Source organism: Akebia trifoliata, chromosome 12 (genome assembly GCF_017979445.1).
Source record: "Akebia trifoliata isolate Shusen 1 chromosome 12, ASM1797944v1, whole genome shotgun sequence".
Classification (NCBI taxonomy): Eukaryota; Viridiplantae; Streptophyta; class Magnoliopsida; order Ranunculales; family Lardizabalaceae; genus Akebia; species Akebia trifoliata.
The window spans coordinates 8498490-8518205 of record NC_141386.1 but is presented as its reverse complement, the minus strand read 5'-3'; the positions used below and the strand labels follow the sequence as shown (position 1 = coordinate 8518205).

The window sequence follows — 19716 nt, the reverse complement described above, 5'->3', positions numbered from 1 at the left end:
TTGGGATTCATTTTTTAATAGGAATCAATTCTTAATTTTTCCTGAATTTTTCAGATTTTTTCAGATTTTTTAAATGATTAAAAATCATTGTTTCAATGTTGAACGAGACGACTCGACGATACGAGACGTATCGTCCGAGTCAACTCGGTATAGGCGGTGAACGAGACGATACGGAATACCGAGTTTAAAAACCATGCATGTGACTCAACTCTCTCTATTTCGAAAAAAAATTAAAATAGTACCCTTTTACGTCTTCAACATCAAACAGAAAATCTCTTTGTCTTTGATGTCTAGCTGGAAATCTGATCTCTCCGCAAGGGTTTGAAGGCATAAAAGGTCATGCAAGGGTGAAACCCTCTCTCATTCTCTCTAACTTCAAGCAAGCAACTCCCTCTCCTTCTAACTTCAGAAAAGCTCTCATTCTCTCTAAAAATCAATGGTTTTGTGCTGGAGATTGGAGGTGAGGTTCTTTGAATCCCTCTCTCTAACTTCTGGTGAAAACTTCTCACACTTTTCTCTCTATTTTTGTTTTATTTTTTATTTTATTTTTTTGATTTTAAGAGATTTGTTGTTTGGGAGCAAGAAAAAGATGATTATTCTCCTAACTATTGGATAGCCCCAACATGGTCATCTCAAGTACATGTATTGTGTTGTACGTGGTGTGATATGGCTGTTGGAACATTTGTGTCAAAGCAAACAACGACTATGGTTCTGTGTTTCTTTTATGCGCACATGTAAGCATAATTTGTGTCAATTTATATCTTTTCATGTGTTTCTCCTCTCTTAGATATATGAAGGATGTAAAATGCATCTTATACTTCTTTTAGTATACAATGGGTATTCAGTTTTGAGTAAATCATACCTTCGTTTGACATCCGTTTGACGAAATCCTGCAGAGACTTTTTATTTGTCACAATACGCATTTATGAACCTTCAGTCTCTGTAAGCTTCTGTTTTGGTATTTAATGTGTTTATGTATTTAATGGTATGGATTAATGTTAAAGAATTGAAGCTATAATTTTAAAATGAAATTAAAGTTTAGTCATCATCCTCAAAGCTTCATCATCATCGTCTATCTTAAAAAATCAATTTAAATGGTGTAATATATTATATCTTGGGAATCACTTTTAACTATTGGGTAATATATTAATATTTATTTGAGAATGGAATTTAGCATAATCATTTGGTTACCAAATGGGTTTCATAAAACCACATCATTTCATTCGCTAACTAAGAGTTTTTTTTGATAAGTATAATATATTGAAAACGGGGGAAACAAGATACAATGAGGCCGAGAAAGCCTCATAAAGAGCTACAAAAGAAAAGGAAAGCTACAACATCAATGATTACAAAAAGTGTCCCATCTAAAAACAAAATCGTCAAAAGTAATCCCCACGAAATCTATGTTCTGATTGGACCAAAAGTATAAAAGGCCCAAGATCTCCAAGAAACCAGCATGAGAACTACCGATCTTATTATTGAAAACTCTGTTATTTCGCTCATTCCAAACCCCCCAAGCAATTGCTGATGGAAGCATTGTCCACAAGAACCGTTTTCTGGTATGAAAAGTATTACTGTTCCACTCAACTAGCAACGAGGAGAATTTACGTGGAAAGACCCAATTAATACGGAAAAGATCAAGGAAATTAGACCAAATATAATAAGAAAAGGAACAATGAATGAAAATATGATCAACTGATTCCCCTTCCCTCAAACATAGGGGACAACAATTGGGAGTGATCCAACCTCGAACGATCAAATTGTCCAACGTAAGGATCCTTCCAAGAGAAGCCAACCAAACAAAAAAAGAGATTTTAGAGGGAACAAACTTATACCAAATGATGGAACTCGCTGGAAATCGCTTTGCAAGAGGAGTGAGCCACTTATGAAAAGACTTGACAGAGAATCTCTTATCTTTAGCCCTTATCCATTCCCACTTATCCTGTTCGCTCTCGTTGAGATGGACAGTATATAAAAGATCAAGGAAAGATGTCACCTCGGTTAACTCCCAATCATTAAAGTTTCTCCTGAACCCCAAACTCCAGGTAGAATTAGCCTCGTTGCGAATCAAACACTACTGGATTGAGCGGTTCTTCTTCACGGAACAAGCGTACAAAGACGGAAATTGAGTAGCCAGAGGCAATGTGCCGCACCACCTATCTTTCCAAAATCTGATTTTGTTTCCCATACCCGTTTTGAATCTAATCCCACTCTCAAAATCCTCACTCACTCTAAGAATCCCTTTCCAAACACTACACCCATAAGAATGATTAGACTCTCCACTATACCAACCTAGAGTCCTATCCCCATACCTAGCCATAATAATCCTCCTTCACAGATTTTCCTTCTCCTCACCAAATCTCCAAAGCCATTTTCCTAGAAGCGCCCTATTAGTTAATCTCAACCCCCTAATGTCCAACCCCCCTTTCTTCTTCGGCATACAAATCACTTTCCATCTGACCAAATGATACTTCCTCTTTCCGCTCTTATCATTCCACAAGAAGTTTCTCATGAGCCTCTCCAATCTCATTTCAACGGATCTCGGGAGCGTAAACAACGAGAGAAAGTAAACCGGGATGCTCGTAAGTGTACTTTTGATCAAAGTTATTTTCCCTCCTTTCGACAAATAATTGGCCTTCCATGTACTTAACCTTTTCTCCAATCTCTCTATCACATCCTCCCAAATTTTAATGCTATTGTAGGGAGCGCCTAACGGTAAACCCAAATAGGACGTGGGCAAGGACTCATACCCACACCCCAAGATTGTGGCCATCAAATGAATATCAATAACCTCCCCTACCCCAAAAAGCTTACTCTTCTGCAGATTAATATGCAATCCTGACATAGCCTCAAAGCAACTCAATAAGACACGAAGCACCCTCACTTGGTTTTCGAATGCTCCAAAAAAACTAGTGTATCGTCTGCAAATTGTAAATGCGAAATCAGTGGCCCGTTAGTCACTTTAAATCCTGATAACCTACCTAGCCCAACTGCTCTTCTAAACAGGCTACCCAAGGTTTCAGCTATAATAAGAAACAAGAAAGGAGATAATGGATCCCCTTGCCTCAACCCTCTCGAACCTCTAAAAAAACCAGCTGGACTCCCGTTGACGAGAATCGAGTAAGACACCGATGTAACACATTTCATAATCCAACTGATCCACGTCTCACAAAACCCATCCTCCTCATCATATACTCTAAGAAATCCCAACTCACATGATCATAAGCCTTTTGTAAGTCAATTTTTCCTATCATTCCGTTTCTTAGTGAGAGGACTAGATTCTAAAAAAGAGGCTCCAGTTGACCTCACCTCCTTCAAGTCCAATATTCTATTGGAGGGCAAGCTCCAAACTCCATGTTCATGGGAAACCCAGTTTAATTTTATTTTTCTCTATCTTTTACCACAGTTACACATCTCATGTATTGGTACACTCCTTTCTTTTGAATTTTAATTTTTTAACTTTAATTAGAATTTAGTTCTAATGCTTTTCAGGTTTTGATGGCCTCTTTGGAGCACTTTTCTGTCATACATACTTGATAATCAAAGGATCGGAGAGCAATCATGGATGGTATTATTCCAATAGCCTAAGACTCAGGTTTAGTATGTAATTTTTCCCCAATAGTATTTGGCCTAATGGTCAACTTAATGTTATTTTAAAAGCTTTTGATGTGCCCATTGTTGGATTGACTCAACTCGGTGTATTAGAGTGGATCCGCTCATAAAAGTTGTTCGGGTCATCCATTTGGGTATGCACTCCTCTCATTTTAGACATTGATTGAGGTGGGACAACTTCGTTTAAACTCTTATTTTTGATAATTTGTCATTGGTGGGTCTATTTATCATGGGGATATTTATGTGTTTAAAGCCATATTTTTTTAGAACAGGTTCATGTTTCAAAGCCCAACTTTTTTTGGACTGTTGATGTTATAAAGAATTGGTACTTTTAGTTATATTGGTGTCTATTTGGGATGGGGTTTGTAAGTTGGGTGTCTTGGAGAAACACAACCATCTCTTCTAAATCAAATTGTAACATGATAAAAGTGAAAAACTAAACCATCCAAAATGGTTAACTTTGTGTGTGTCCTTATTTCTCTATTCTTAACTGTTAATTTTTTGGTTTAGGAAAAATAACTTTCCTTGCTGCCTACTAGATGCAGAAACCATTAAAAATTGCTAGAGACAAATCAATTTGGAAAAAAGATATACCCAGGTGAGGTGTTTTGCTACCATTTCTTTTCAACGGTGCATTTATGATAAATTATAAATTTTTTTGTGATTAAATTTATTTTATAATTACTGATGTTGATGTTGTTTTTATTGAGTTTTTTCTTTCTTTTTTTTTCTTCTTTGGATCTTATTTGAGATGGCCTTGGAGTGTAAAGAGGTCTTAGGAAAGGGTAATTTAAAACAATACTTTTTGCTTGTTCTTTCTAGTCTTATTATCTAAAAAGCATCGCCCCAGGTATGTAACTCGTGGTTCTTTTTACTCCCTTTTATCACACAATCATTAGTGTTGCTTTAATTTTTTTTGACACACATTGATTTAGTATAAGATTTTTATATGTTGGGGACTTAATGCACGTAGAAATTAGGTTTTGGGACTAATTACTATGTCGAAGAGTTTTGCACGTTATATTTCATCATAATCATGTATTTGACAATGGTAATCTGAATACCAACTAATTCATGGTGTAAAATCTAAACCCATTAGACATTTTCTACATATTTTTTGCAATGGTAATCTAGTTACAAACCGTTTCATTTTAATGGTTAGACATTATTTAAATCAGCAGTTACATTTCATTTTGTGTTGTTTTGAACAAATATAAAAGAACCATTAATAGGGTTGAAGGAAAGAGAAAGGGAATGGGTTTGCCAAGAGGTTGAAGATGATAGGTTGACTAGAAAGTGTTGGACATTTATTTGGGGTGTGAGAATGGTCTTTCACTCTTCATTGAAAACTTTCCAAGGTGTAAAGAGCACATACACACGTGATAAAAGGCAATTCAAATCTGTTTTTTATTTTTAACCTACAAATGGTTTTGCAAGTTACTATATACATTTTCCAATGTTTTTTTTCACCTGCAAATGGTTTTGATATTACATGGTTAAATGTTTTTTCCCCTGCAAATGATTTTTTTTATTATATCATCTGTTATGTTTTTAATAGTATCTTAGTGTTGTTTATCTTTTGATGTCAGACTCCTCTATTCCGATCCTCCTCTTTTTACATTTTGTAGATGAAATACTCCAACCCACTATACCACCACAAAAGATGTTCAAAATGTCGAAGATATTTTGCCATTCTTCTAAATGACAACACATTCAACCTGGTAATGTCTCTTACATTCATAGCTTTCCATTGAAATATTATAATAGAGATACTATTTGCAAAACAAGAGAGTCATTTTCTTTAAAAATTATGAGTACATAGCCCAAGTTCCATTTAATTCTTCTTAGTTTGACTGAAATAAAGCTAATAAAGAGAAAAGAAACACCTATACCACTTTGGTTTGGATATATCAGTTTTTATTTCTTCATAATAGATATTAATGTATTGTAGGAGCTAGCAGATTTTCTAGAAGAGAATATTTCCTTGGTAGCAATGCAATCTGGTTACTAGGATGGAGATGAAACATCTACTACAAGGTTTTTACTTTTACATAATGAAGATTCAAGTAAAATGTCTTTTTTTTTTTAATGTTTTTCTGATCATTCGTTTACTCTCTAGAGGAACATAGTATGATATTTTTTCAAGAAGGAAATCCATGCTTTAATACAAGGATTTCTAGATCTTAATTTATGTATATATGATGATCTATGACTCATAATGTGGGTATTATCATGGTTGGTTTGTGATAGGGTTTGCTCTCTATTGAGAGAGTAATTATCATAGGGTTTGCTCTCTATCGAGAGAGTAATTTGTACCTCTTTTTGTTTGTTGTTTGCTTTTTCTTTTGCCATGTTTCTTTTGTTTTGGGTTGGTCCCCTCGACCCACCTTGTTTCTTCTTTCAATAAATTATCTTTACCGATAAATAAAAAAAAATAGTTTATTACTATGGTTTTAACACCTTTAAGGTTGTGGAATTATAAGGTCTTAGCGTTTTTTTTTAATGTTTTATTTTATTATTATTATTATTAATAGTATTCAATATTTTTGTTAATCTCATAGAATATTTTTTATTACTCCTCTATCTTACCCTCTCTTTCAGCAGCTTTCTCATTCTCTCTCACACTTCTTTCCCACACTATGTGAATCTTTTTATTGATAATCAAACTAACTAGTGATGAAATCTAATGGTTAGAAATATCAACGGCATGCTTGATTCAAATGGCTCCAAAGTCATAAATAATATTCTTTTTGAGTGTATCAGTCCAGAAAGTTGTAGTCCAAACACTCTTAAGTTTTGTGAGACAGGAAAGTGTGCCGTAAGACATGTTGGGGATGTCTTTATATTCATTTAGATTAAGATGTCAATGTAATAGTTCTTTCCCCTATAGAATGAGATATATTTGAAGTTGCAATTGCATAAGCCCTATTCGTTTGAGCTTCAGATAAATGATGTTCGTTTGAATTTTTTTTGCTCCTGTGGATTTCAATCGAAACCTAAAAGTAATTCCTAAAAGAAATCATTCAAGAGGGACTTCTTCAAATGGCTTTTGCGGGAAGCCAAAAACGTAAAATGGCTCAAGTGTAGTTATCAAAAATACCTTTCATCTTTAATCAAATTTCCAATCAAACTTAACCTTAAAAAATGAAATAAGATTACTAAAATACCCTTCATCTTCTAAAATACCCTTCATCTATAATTAAATTTTCAATCAAACTTAACCTTAAAAAACAAAAGGAGATTACCAAAATATTTCATCTTTAATCAAATTTCTAACCAAACTTAACTTTAAAAACAAAATGGAATTATCAAGATACCCTTCAATTTTATCAAAATACACTTTATTTTTTCAAAATACCCTTTATTTTTACCAAAATACCCTTCATCTTTAGTAAAATACTATTCATCTTCCAAAGTACCCGTCATCTTTATCAAAATACCTTTCATCTTTAATCAAATTTTCAACCAAACTTAACTTTAAAAAATAAAAGGGAATTACCAAATATCTTTCATCTTTAATCAAATTTTCAATCAAGCTTAATCTTGAAAAACAAAAGGGGATTATGAAAATACCCTTTTATCTTCCAAAATGAGATTACTACCAAAATACCCTTCATCTTTACTATTAAGATTAAAAGCAATTCATCATCACTACTTTATTATCAAAACACCTTTCATCTTTATGTGGATGTTGGATTGTGTATTATGTAGGTATTTTCTTTATCAGAAAATTTCATATGTTCATTTTTAAGAGGAGATGTTGTCAAAATTTTGATAACATTATAAAATTTAAAAATTTATTTAAATTGAAAATAATTATTTTTATAATTTATTATATATATAGTGCAATTATATATTTATTAAGGTATTCTACTCATTTTTTGTGCATTTTGGGTTATTATCAACATTAAGGGTATTCTGGTTATTTTACCAGAATCTAACAATAAAAAGCTGTTAAATAAACATTAATTTCTAGCTTATTTGCTTTTGTAACGAACAAGCTTTTGTTGGATGTGACTTTTCAGGCTCTGGGTTTCTACTTCTTTTAGAAGTCAGTTTCTATAAAGAACAAACCTTTAGACACTCTAAACCATTCAACCAAAAAAATCAAACTGTGATGATAGAAGAAATAAATCTAGGTCAAGAATATTAGTTGTCATTAGGGCATCAATTCTTCTTTGAGTTGTAATGTTGATTTTCTTATGGGTTGTTCAAAATATCAAATTTTTGGTATAAATTTATGGATCTCTGAATGAGTCTTAAATGATCGTAACATAGACTGTATAATTATAAAACATTCATTCTCTTTCTTATTATTAGACTATTACAAGAAAGGGTTGAGTTTTGGATTTTTTATATTAAAAACTTGGGCTAGAATTTGGATTCAGTGATGCACCTAATGTTCGGGTGGGAATTCAGATTCAGATGCTGCAATTAATGTTGCTACCTTCCTCTATTAGACCACATTATTTCAAATGTCAGTGTATTGGAGGCATCTCAAGATATAATTTCTTCGTCAGGGTTATGAATAGTTGCTTTCATCAAAATGGATGACACATTGTAGAACCACATAAATCTTACTGTTTTTTGTATGTGTGATTTTATACTTCACTACCTTTGGGGTTTTATCATCAGGTCAAGACATCGGAAAAGAATTATATGGAAGAAACTAAATGTGTTTTCTTAGCTTCTCAATATGTACATTAGTTGATTAAATTTTGATTCAAATTCTTGGTGAGATTCAAACTTAATCTATAAACTATTGAGCAAGATCTCATTTCAAGCACATTCATATATTCAAAGATATTACAAAAGTTCACCCCTTGATTTGAACTCGACTCATTGCCAGATTTGAATCTGACCACAAACTTCATTTTAATGGTTTTCTAAGTTTTGGGTAAAGGGATTGGTGTCAGTTTAAAATATGAACCCATTAGTCTTTTTTTCTTTTTTTTTCTTTTCTTTTCTAATTTTGGTTTTGTTCTTGATTGTTGTTGCCACCAATCTTTCAAAATAATGGTTGTAAGTGCATCATGTAAATGTAAGTGAGAAGTGTTGAGGATTGATATTTTTTTTATATGACTTCTTTATTCTAATAAATTCTATATTTTTGCAAAGAAGAAAGAAGGAATGTTGTAAATATTGAACAACAAAGTTTAATGACCTGCTCCCAAAATTGAATGTTGTAGAAGAAAAATTGTTGCGAGAAATAACAATAATTTTAGTAACTGAGTGAGAGAGAGAGAGAGAGAGAGAGTTTAAGTGGTTCAGCAAAATTTGCTTACATTCACAGACAATGATAAGATTTTTTTCACTATTTTCCATGAAAAAAATATATTACAATCCCTAATACAATATTACAAAGCTGCCCATAGGGAAAAATTTATGATAATATTGGGAGAAATCACAAGCTGACTCTGTTGAATCTCTCTTAATTGATTTATAATCCATTACCACTAATAAAATACAAGACACACACGTAACAAATCAAATCACACATGGTTTTTCAAAATAATAATACAAAATATATATCAAATATCATAGATAAGCTTGAACACAATAGCCATGAAACTCACAACAATGGCTACTTCTTCTTTAGGAACGTCTTCGATAAAATTCAAATCCTTCTAATTGGTTCTTTGTCCTGGACAAAACAAATATTTTATATGAATGTTAATTACATATTATAAAACTATACAAAAACATTTTAAAAGTATAAACTATTAAACATAGAGAAGTCACCACTGTAACTCTTAGACAATGTCCCTTATTAAAAGGAGATCAAGAAAGTTGAATGATATAATACAGAACCTACACTAAAACAGTGAAAATGTCAAAAAGAGGGATGATTTTTAAAAACTATGGTTTAGTAAGTCTATCAATGGATGGTTCATTATCCAAATTCATATTTGAATAATAAAATATTATTCTAAGTTTTTGGATATGGATTCGAATTTGGATATTGAAATATCCTCTCCAATAACATTTAATTCAAACCCGAATAGATATAATATACTTATATTATATATATCAAATTTGAATAATGATTTAGAATACCCGTCCAATTCCAATTTCTAAATATCAATTGTTTTTATTTTTATATTTAAGTAAGACTAGTCTTATTAAGTGTCTTTGTGCTCACCTTGTGGCATCCAGAAACATGATCCGATGCTATATGGTTGTAGAGGACAAAAATTCTAAGTTATTCATTGTTGAATTTGTATTTTAAATTTGGGAGATCAGTGGAAGGTTGACATCCATTTTCAAAACATTGGATAAAGCTTAAAAAAAAAATTGATTTTATTTATTTATTTATTTATTTGGGATCTTAGTTTCTCTATGAAATCTAGACCGCTTTGGGGTTGGATTGCAAATGTTGTAATCCATTTGAGCAAAACGACCCTTGGTAAGATTTTTAAATCTTACTAAGTTGGTAAGAAAGTGTGTTTCATTTTTTTTAGAACTACTATCGCCACACTAATTTTTACTCTTGCCACACCAATTAATTAAATTATATGTGCCACACCAAAAAAGGAAATGTGCGCATCATTTATTGAAGAAATTTTTTTTACAAACCATTTTGTTTTGTTACACACCAATAATTCTTTAGGGCAAAACAAAGCAAATGAGATTCAAACTAGCATCCTAGAATCCATCACCAATGCTGATAACATCTAATGTTAATGTCTCACAACATCTATATGAGATTCAGGTTAGCATCTCCATTACTAATGCATCACCACAAACCTTTGTTCAATAGAGTATCTCCCACAACTAAAATCATATAGTATTTTGACTAAAAACACATCAACAATAGGTAGAAAAACAACAAAGAAATGTGTTAATCAGTTCATTTATGCATCTTCTTAGATTTTTCAAGTTGCATCCATTTTCTTACACATTTCATCAAACACATTTGATGCCAACTAAATCAACATAGATTAAAGTAAAAAACTTATCCATAAAACCTTCTTTGTTGGATATTACCCATAGATTCAAATAAGGAGTTACTTGAATCTCTAGTGATTGGAATGAAAATTGAAAATAAAAAATAAAAAAATTGTACAAAAAAATATTTTTAGCTCTAGGTAAACCTAACCCAAATCGCAATAGTGCAACACACACATGGAGAGAGAGAGAGAGAGTTTCTAAAACCTACCATGGTTTGAGATGCCACTCCCCCTTGATCGTGAAGAAGGTGGGGTGCTCCAGCTTTTTTTGGAGTTACTTCTCACACCCCATATTTTTATTATTGATTTTAAATTGGTGTGGCAATAGTAAATTCACCTTTATTTTTTCAATAAAGATTGAAATATTTATTTTCCCGAGAAAGATGAAGTAAAAAATAAATAAATTCCATATATATTATGTATGTGTTGTATTGGGAATCTAGCTATTTGAGAATATTCTCCCATCACCTGAACCGTTGGCATGTGATACGATGTGATGAAAGCAAACCTCAAATCAACCAGTTAGGAGTAGAGTTGTTTATTTTCTTAATTCAAAATTCAAAATTCAAATGTAAAATCCTAATTAAAAATGAACTTTACCTCTCTTAGATCTTGGTGGAGTCATGATGCATGCGTGTCTCTAATATTAAAGTCCCTCACTCTCTTTTAAAGTCCCTGAAGTTGATCTTGATGTTATTTATCAAAGAAAAAAGTTGATCCTAATGCTGGGGATGTGTGATACGATGCTCCAGTCCTCTCCTACCTCCTTTTCGCAACGTGGTCCCAAAACAGAACACAAACGAATTACCAAGCTTTGAAGCGAGGTGAGTTGTTTCAGCTCCTCAGACATGCACATCAAGGAATCAGAGGAAATGATTGACAACTTTTGGAGCGATGTAAGATGAGCCAAACCTTCAGGGAGTGATGAATGTGGTGATCGAAAGATAATCAGAGACTTGAGATTGTTGTTGTTGTTGTTAACTTGGTTGGTAGGCAATGACCTTGAAAGAACACCTACATCCCCTTCTAAAGTCAACTCTTCAAGGAGTGGAGGAAGGCATGGTGTCCAACTCAATTTTGGGCAATTACCAATATCCAATTTCCTTAGTGTAGCAGAGAAGAAATGGTGAGGCAACTCCTTTAACTTGGGGCAATCAAAAATTGATAATGTGTGGAGAAGTGGCATGATAATGATTATTATATCTCTTCCTCCTCCATTTCCAGCATCATGTTCTTCTTCTTCTTCCCTTGTCAACATCTCCCACTCCTCTAACTGTCTCATTCTACCCAATAGTAGCTCCTTCAATTGTGGGAATGCTACCACAACTCTTGATTCTCCACTTCTTTTTGTATCATCATCATTAACATCCACTTTAATTCCTAAAAACTCAAGGCCTATACTTTTAATCCGAATCCATGTTTTCTATTATGAGTTTTTGAAGAAATTGAAACTTTCCAAAAGCAGGAAATTGCACACATTTCGCACAATCAACTATTTCAATAGTGACAAGATTGGACAATATCGAATCCACCATCCACCTAGGAAACTTAGAACCAAAGTAACCTTTTATTCGCAATTCCATTAAGTTTCGATGTGGTTGGAGGCCTTCCAGCACACCCTCAATCTTCTCTATCTCGCCTTCTCCCACATTTCCCAGATCCCAAACCTTGAAGCTCAAGCCTAGACCATGGAGATGTTGCTTATTCTTTAATTGTGCTTCATTAGCCTCATTTACATTCGCCACTCTTTCCAACTTATATATTTTTAGATCCCCTTGGAGGTGATTGAGATTTTTTAATTCTCCAATTTTGCATTCACCTCCCCTCACATCACCAATAATGAACTTGGACAATGTTCGAAGGGAGTTTAATCTACCAATTCCTTGAGGCAAGTAGCTTAGATCATCAGTTCCTTGAATTTCAAGATGTCTCAGGTTAATCATTTTCCTAATCCCTTGAGGTAGTTTACATAGATTCCAACAACGGTTAAGTTTCAATGTCTGCAAATTATACAATCTGCACATTGTTTCAGGCAATTCCTTCAACCTTGTCCCAGACAAGTCAAAGTATCTAAGATGTATACACTTCTCAACCTCATTTGGCAATTCTTCTAGATCCCAATTGCACAAAGATAGTTCTCTAAGACATGTCACTTGATGAAACAAATTAGAAAGAGCTGGAACAGAGTGTGATGCCCATGGATCTCTATCCATGATAAGAGTGCGTAGATTCTTTGCCTCGTAAATGGAAGGAAGGACGGAACTTAAATCTGTAAACCGTGCAACATTTAAATGGCGGACCTTCTTACTATTGTTATTGAATTTTGTGTTGTTACCATCCATGATAAAGCATTCAGTCTTCGTAAGAAATTGGGCGAAATCATGAATAAGATCATGCATTTTGTAGTAAATTATGTTTCCATCGTCATCTCGTTCCATGTTTTGGAAAAATGAGCGCATCAGTAGTTCATTGAAATATTCATCACCCACTACTTCCCATTCTCTTCTTCCCGTGGAGTTAAGGAGACCTTCTGCCATCCACAACTTGATTAACTCATCCTTTCCTATCTCATGATCTTTTGGAAAGATAGCGCAATATGTGAAGCAACGTTTCACATTTGAGGGCAATGCATAATAACTCAACAAGAGAACAGGCAAAACTTCTTTTTCAACATTTTGTAATTCCCATGCATCACTTTTCAAGACTTGTTCCCACTCCAATCTGGTTTTTTTTAAGAACATGAGACCTCCCAAAGCCTTGATGAAAAGAGGCACACCCTTGCACTTATTTACGATGTCCACGCCGATATCTTTCACTTTCTCACACTCTTCGTTGCTCCATCCATGAAAAGCAATACGCTTAAACAATACCAGACATTCCTCCTCGGACAATTTACCCAGATCATGAGTGTAGGCCGAATCCATTATTGATGCAACTATTTCACTGCGCGTAGTAATGACAATTCTACTTCCTTGTGCACCAGCCTTAAAAGCAAGCTTCAATGGATTCCAGTCGTTACGATTCTCGGTCCACACGTCATCCAGCACGAGTAGAAACCGCTTTCCCGAGACAGATGTATATAATTTTTGATGCAAAGCTTCCCACTGAATGGAATTAGGGACATCTTCACCAGCAGCTTCAATAATGGATTTGGCAAGCCTTTTTAAATCGAAAGGATCAGATACACACACCCACATTCTCTTCTCGAAATGTTTATTCACCTCATGATCATTGAAGACCATTTGGGCAAGAGTAGTCTTTCCAATTCCCCCAATTCCACATATAGAGATAACAACAGGAAGAACATTATGTGTTTCTTGTTGACTACTCTCGCTCAACAACTTGCTTAGTATAATATCTTTGTCATCGGCACGGCCACATACATCTAATTCATCAATCAGAGAGCTAGTCATTCGAAATGTTGGTGGTTCCTCAGTAGTAGTAGTCCTCATCCCACTATCAATTAGCTGGAACTGGTCCTTGTCTTTTGCAATTACATCTAGTCTGCCCTTTATTTCTTTTATCTTATGGCTGATGTCATGACGCAAAGAAACTTGACTGAAGGAATTGCAAAGAAAGAACAATTTGGAGATCAATACCTTCTTCTTGCCGTCCTCGATTTGTAAACGATGAATTTCGGTGTTCCACTCATCCAACACATCCTCCATTTCGTAGGCCACGTTTCTGAGTTCTTCTAACCAAACCTTCACATGTTCGTTGTTGACTTGTTTCTCCTCTGCATCATTGAGTACAGCTTGGATGTATCTGAGTGTAGTTTGTAGCTTTTTAACATCTTCATCAACACCCACCACCAGTCTCACTTCTTGTTCCATCTCTATTTGAGCGATGGACATCAATTGCTTTATCAAAGCAGAAACAAGTGCCTCTGCCATCCTTTTTTTACTTTGGAATTAGTGATAAGAGATCTAAGATTGAAGCATGCAAACAAGCACTGAGGATGAAGACCAAGGGTGACCAGAAAAGGAATGAAAGATTAGAACTAAAGCAATTAATCAACCCACAAGCATCTATGGCTATGTGTGCACCTCCACATGAGCAATCGATATTGCGTGTGTACTCTGACAAAATCCTATTGTGGCATGTGTGGTGTGTATTGCACCGATCTCTCTCTCTCCCTCTTACGTGATTATTTTACAACCACAGATAGGTAAAGCAAATAACGTTTTTAAAAGGGTAATTTAGTAAAATTCTTATAAATTAACTATATTAGTTTTAAAGAACTTCTATTGGCACCCTAATTTTTATTGATTACTTTCCTATTTAAAATAAAGAAAGAGTGCTGATTTTCTAACTCACTTTGACCGACTTACTTATCCACGCTGCATGTGCAAGAATCTTAGATTTTTTTTCCTTGGGATACACAATTGTACATGTATTATGGGGATTGCAGTTGTGTATCCTAAGAAAACATTTATGGCTACATCAGTAGGGTTATTAGGGGAATCTGTGAGAGGAGAGTTAGAAAATCATGACTCTTTTTTTAACCTATGAAGTCACTCGTGACTTTGTCGTCACTTCTAATATCTATGAATTTGAAGATATACCAACAAATTCATTGATTATCGTGGATGTATAAATTCTCCAACCCATGAGATAACAATATGTGTCACTAAGGAATGAGAGGATTCACAAGGTATATTCGTCTGACATGTGTGTGTGCAGTTGCTCGGGTGGTTCATTGAGGGAGGGGGCTTGGATGAAGGTCGGGGAAACAGAATTTCATGAATGGAAAGGATTCAAATCCTTGGGATTTTGAGATTTAGACAACTGAATTAGAAAAGATTCTTAGAAAAGGAATCTCACACGATTCTCATCCCAAAATAGAAAGGAATAAGGAAGGAAAACGTACAAAATAGCAATTCACTCTCTATGAATAAAGGACCCTTACATCAAAGATAGGCATTTTTTTTACAAATATATTTAGGAAAAGAAAACTAATATTTTTTAAGAAAAAATAAATAAAAGAATTTATATGTAAACATATAGCATCGGGTTTGGGTAGAGTTGGATTACCCGGAGCCTCAACCCGAATTGAATTGGGGTTGAGATTACCTAGCCCAGACTCGACTCATTTTCCATATAACCCAACCAAGGCTTGCCCATCAAATCGGTTGAGCCCGGGTTGAGTATGGGTTAGCCCACCGAAGTTGCAACCCTACCACCAAGGATGAGTGTCACAACATTTTGGAACCTCAAACTGGCAGTTTCAATTAATTTATAGGGTTTGCGTCCCAATTTTGAACAAACCCTCAACATCATCGTCAAAAGCTCATCTAAATTTGAGGTTTGCGGAATGAATCACATTCATATAATAGGTTTTGGTTCTAAGTAGTTTGTTACCTCAATTGAGCAAGATTCAAATCAATTGGAGCTGGGATTGAGATGCACATATAATGCTAAAGATGTCATATTCCTCGAACTGGATCCAGTGTGATAACTTAACGGGTCAATTCGACCCATTTATATCTTCCTACTCACTTCTTCACTTCGTATAGGTTCGTGGCTTAGCATAGTAGGAGCGAACGTCAAATATTATATTGAATTAGATTAGATCAAATGAAGTTCTTATTGGATTGGTACTAATTTAGCACCAATCCGACTCAAACGTGATCCATAGACAGTCCAATAAAATCAGCCTTATTGTTTTTAGATCATCTGATCATTTTCATCTTGGGCCATAATTGAACACCAATGGGCCTAATCTATTTAGAAAATTGATTTTAGTGTGTAGAAAATTAACGCTTCAGTTATCCCGAAAGATTGTGCCACGTGGCCTTTTACCAACGATTTTGATTGTCAATGGATTGGATTCTGATCAGATTGGTACCAAATGATAGGTGTAAATTGAGCCCATTAGCCCGGCCTGTCTAAAAATTTATGGGCTTTGGCCTTGATATTCAACCGATAAAGGAATGGCAGGCCAGGGTTATCAGATTTCAGCGGATTGGGCTAGGATTAAGGGCTTGGGCCGTGATATTGAACACATACACTTTTGGGTAAGAAGTTAATTAAAATTAATATAAATTGTAAAACTACAATTTTACTCTCATCTCTAATTATTAGTGTTCAAATATCAGACTCATCAAAGTAATAGTAGATAGAAGACTTGTTGTTCGCACCTCAAAGGTGAATGAGTTGGCTTCCTCTTCTCTCAAAAAGAAAGAAACTCGTATAATTTAATAAAAATGTATATAAAATATAAAATACATCATCTATATACATAAAATATAGATTTATGTTGGCTAAATATTTAAAATGTGCTTTCGTTTTAGGTCGCAATTAAATCAGAAGATGATTGATCCAAAACCGATCACTACAAGAAAAGAGTGAATCAGGAACCAAATTATAAAACGGATTTTATTCGTTTCTAATCAAAATCGGGTTTAAACCGTTTCACCATTAAAATCCATTTTTAATGTATGCTTTTAGATGGAAAAAATCGAGGGAAACCTGTTAGGTCTCTCATTTGAATAGGGCCGAATATCTCCCATCTTCTATTCTTCCATACATAACTCTCATCTTCCATTTCTCCCATCGATTTCAAACCTCCTTTCGAGAAGATGAAGCTCATTCCAACCTTATTCTTCTTTGATTTCAAAAAGGTGAAGCTCGTTTCAAACCTATTCATCCTCGATTTTAAGAAGGAACTCAACTAGCATACTTGTAAGATCTTAAACAAAAATCCTATAATCAACATTGATTTTTCTTTGATTTTTTTATTTTAGTTCTGAATCGGATTAATCGAGGATTTTTGTCAAAATCTACTATTTTTCGGGATTTTATTTTCGTTTTTTTCCTGAAACCAGATGATTCTATGAGATCGATTGTGAACTTCTTTCTCTTTGAGATTCCAATCGATCTTGAGAAGCAAACAAGTCAAAATTGATTCGTAGAAGAAGGAATCTCTTCTTGCTTGATCTATTTGTGGAGTCGAGGTTGATTTTGTTGTTAGTCATAAATTAATTCTCAAAAAATGTGGAAATAAAACTTAAGGAGAATCATATTCTGAAAAAGCCCAAAAAACTATATAAAATACATACCTCCAACCATTGATTTTACACTCTTGCGCTACAGATCTTTCGATCTCGATTTGGCACTTCCAAAATCTGATTCACTCTTAATCGATGGTGTAAAATGAAGGAGAAATTGAAAGAGTGAGTAAGTTTTGGGGACCAAACGGAGCTTAAATAACCGGATTTTGATCGAGGCTTCCATCAAGCATTCGTCCACATCTCGGTTGGTTGTTACAACGTGATAGATTCGTGGGTCACGTTTCTTAACGTCAGGAAACGTGATGGTTGAAAACACTGTGGGCCACTAAATAACTCCGAAAAATAGGGATTTCGTAGTTTTGTTAGATCTGTGACAAGAATTGAAAGCTAACATTCTCCTACTAGGTCCACAATACAAATGTCTTATCTTAAACCCATCGATAATCAATATTAAGTAATAAATACATGAATCATGGCGATAAGTCCTCTAATGATGAGTATTACCTTCAATGTATTACAATGTATTTATTTCTTAATATTATATTTTATGTGATAGCATTTCTTAATGAAAAAACCTTATGTTTATTCTGGTCTTACATAAATGTAGTTTCTCAAAATAAATTAAGGTGCACATAAATATGAGAAAACATTACAATTAGAAGAGTTTCATTAAATAACACTGTACATACAATGAAAAATTACATAATGGAACCAAGTCCCATATTCACTATATGATCCTTGAATTTCAATGGTGGCATGCCTTTAGTCAAGGGATCAGCGATCATCAATTTAGTGCTAACGTGTTCAATGACCACTTTCTTTTCTTTAATTCATTCCCTTATAGTTAAATACTTAATGTCGATGTGTTTACTTCGACTTCCACTTTTATTATTCTTAGTCATGAAAACAACAGTTGAATTGTCGCAATACATCTCAATGGCTTAGAGAAATAATCCATAATTTTAAGTCCAGATATGAAACTCTTAAGCCATACATTATACGAAGTAGCCTCAAAACAAGAAACAAATTCAGCTTCCATAGTGGAAGTGACAGTCAAGGTCTACTTGGCACTTCTCTATGATACAGCTCCACCGACCATCATAAAAATGTAACTTAATGTTGATTTGCGTGAATCAACACAGTTAGTAAAGTTTGAATCTGAGTAGCCAATTACTTCCAGATTGTTTGTCCGTCTATACATAAGCATATAGTTTTTAGTTCCTTGAAGGTACCTCATCACTTTCTTTGCAGTTCTCTAGTGGTCTAAACCTAGATTACTCTGATATCGTCCCAACATTCCCACAACAAATGCAATGTCAGGTCTTGTGCAAACCTGAGCATACATTAGGATTCCAACAACAGAAACATATGAAATGCTTTTCATTTGTTCCCTCTCAAGGTCGTTCTTCGGGCATTGGTGAACAATCCTTCATCCGAAATCTCTGTACAACCTTATTGATATAGGTTTCTTGCGACAGACCCAAGATACCTCGAAATCTATCTCTATGGATCTTAATGCTAATGACATAAGACGCTTCACCCATATCCTTCATATCAAAGTTTTTAGAGAGAAATTGTTTCACCTCATGTAGCAAACCCTTATCATTGGTTGCTAACAAAATATTATCCACATATAAAACAAGAAAATAAATTTTACTCCCACTGAATTTCTGGTATATGCATTGATCCATAATATTTTCTACAAGACCAAATGAAGAAATTACATTATGGAATTTCAAATACCATTGGCGGGATGCTTGTTTTAAACTGTATATAGATTTCTTGAGCTTGCAAACCAATTACTCACCATCATTAGAAGGGAATACTTCAGGTTGTTTCATGTAAATCTCTTATTTTAGATCTCTATTAAGAAAAGCCATTTTCACATCCATTTGTTGCAACTCCAAGTCAAAATGGGCTACTAATGCCAAAATAGCATGTAAGGAATCTTTCTTAGATACAGGAGAGAAAGTCTCCGTGTAATCGATTCCTTCTTTCCGAGTAAATCCCTTAACAACGAATCTTGCCTTAAAGACCCATTTAAGGCAACGAATCCCTTGGCTTCCTTCTTTCTCTCAATGTTGCTTAATGAGTCTTTCTTTGTCTTAAAGACTAATTTACAACCAATGACTTTTGCACTA

At 34.2% G+C, this 19716-nt stretch overlaps 2 protein-coding genes and 1 long non-coding RNA gene across 5 annotated transcripts; 1 reads left to right on the top strand and 2 right to left on the bottom strand.

Annotated features, from left to right (window-relative positions):
* Positions 1-236: 236 nt before the first annotated feature.
* LOC147388854 (uncharacterized) lies at positions 237-6526 on the top strand. Of its 3 annotated transcripts, XR_015170714.1 has the most exons (4): positions 237-460; positions 3493-4210; positions 5241-5333; positions 5564-6526. It is a non-coding gene; the product is annotated as an uncharacterized LOC147388854 (long non-coding RNA). The 3 variants fall into 3 exon arrangements; XR_015170713.1 differs by having other exon boundaries at positions 3493-5333; positions 5574-6526; XR_015170712.1 differs by having other exon boundaries at positions 3493-5333.
* Positions 6527-8961: 2435 nt separating this feature from the next.
* On the bottom strand, positions 8962-14654 carry LOC147388852 (disease resistance protein RGA2-like). Its single transcript, XM_086419386.1, has 2 exons — positions 11163-14654; positions 8962-9256 (listed from the first exon to the last, which is right to left on the bottom strand). Exon 1 carries the CDS (start codon positions 14453-14455, stop codon positions 11966-11968), a length of 2490 nt encoding a protein of 829 aa, XP_086275512.1. The 5' UTR covers positions 14456-14654; the 3' UTR covers positions 8962-9256; positions 11163-11965.
* Positions 11263-11844, bottom strand: LOC147388853 (uncharacterized). The gene has a single exon (XM_086419657.1). It carries the CDS (start codon positions 11842-11844, stop codon positions 11263-11265), a length of 582 nt encoding a protein of 193 aa, XP_086275783.1.
* Positions 14655-19716: the final 5062 nt, after the last annotated feature.

Coding starts and splice junctions, on each gene's coding strand:
- LOC147388853 (XM_086419657.1), bottom strand. CDS start 11,844: ATGAGACAGTTAGAGGAGTGGGAGATGTTGACAAGGGAAGAAGAAGAA.
- LOC147388852 (XM_086419386.1), bottom strand. CDS start 14,455: ATGGCAGAGGCACTTGTTTCTGCTTTGATAAAGCAATTGATGTCCATC.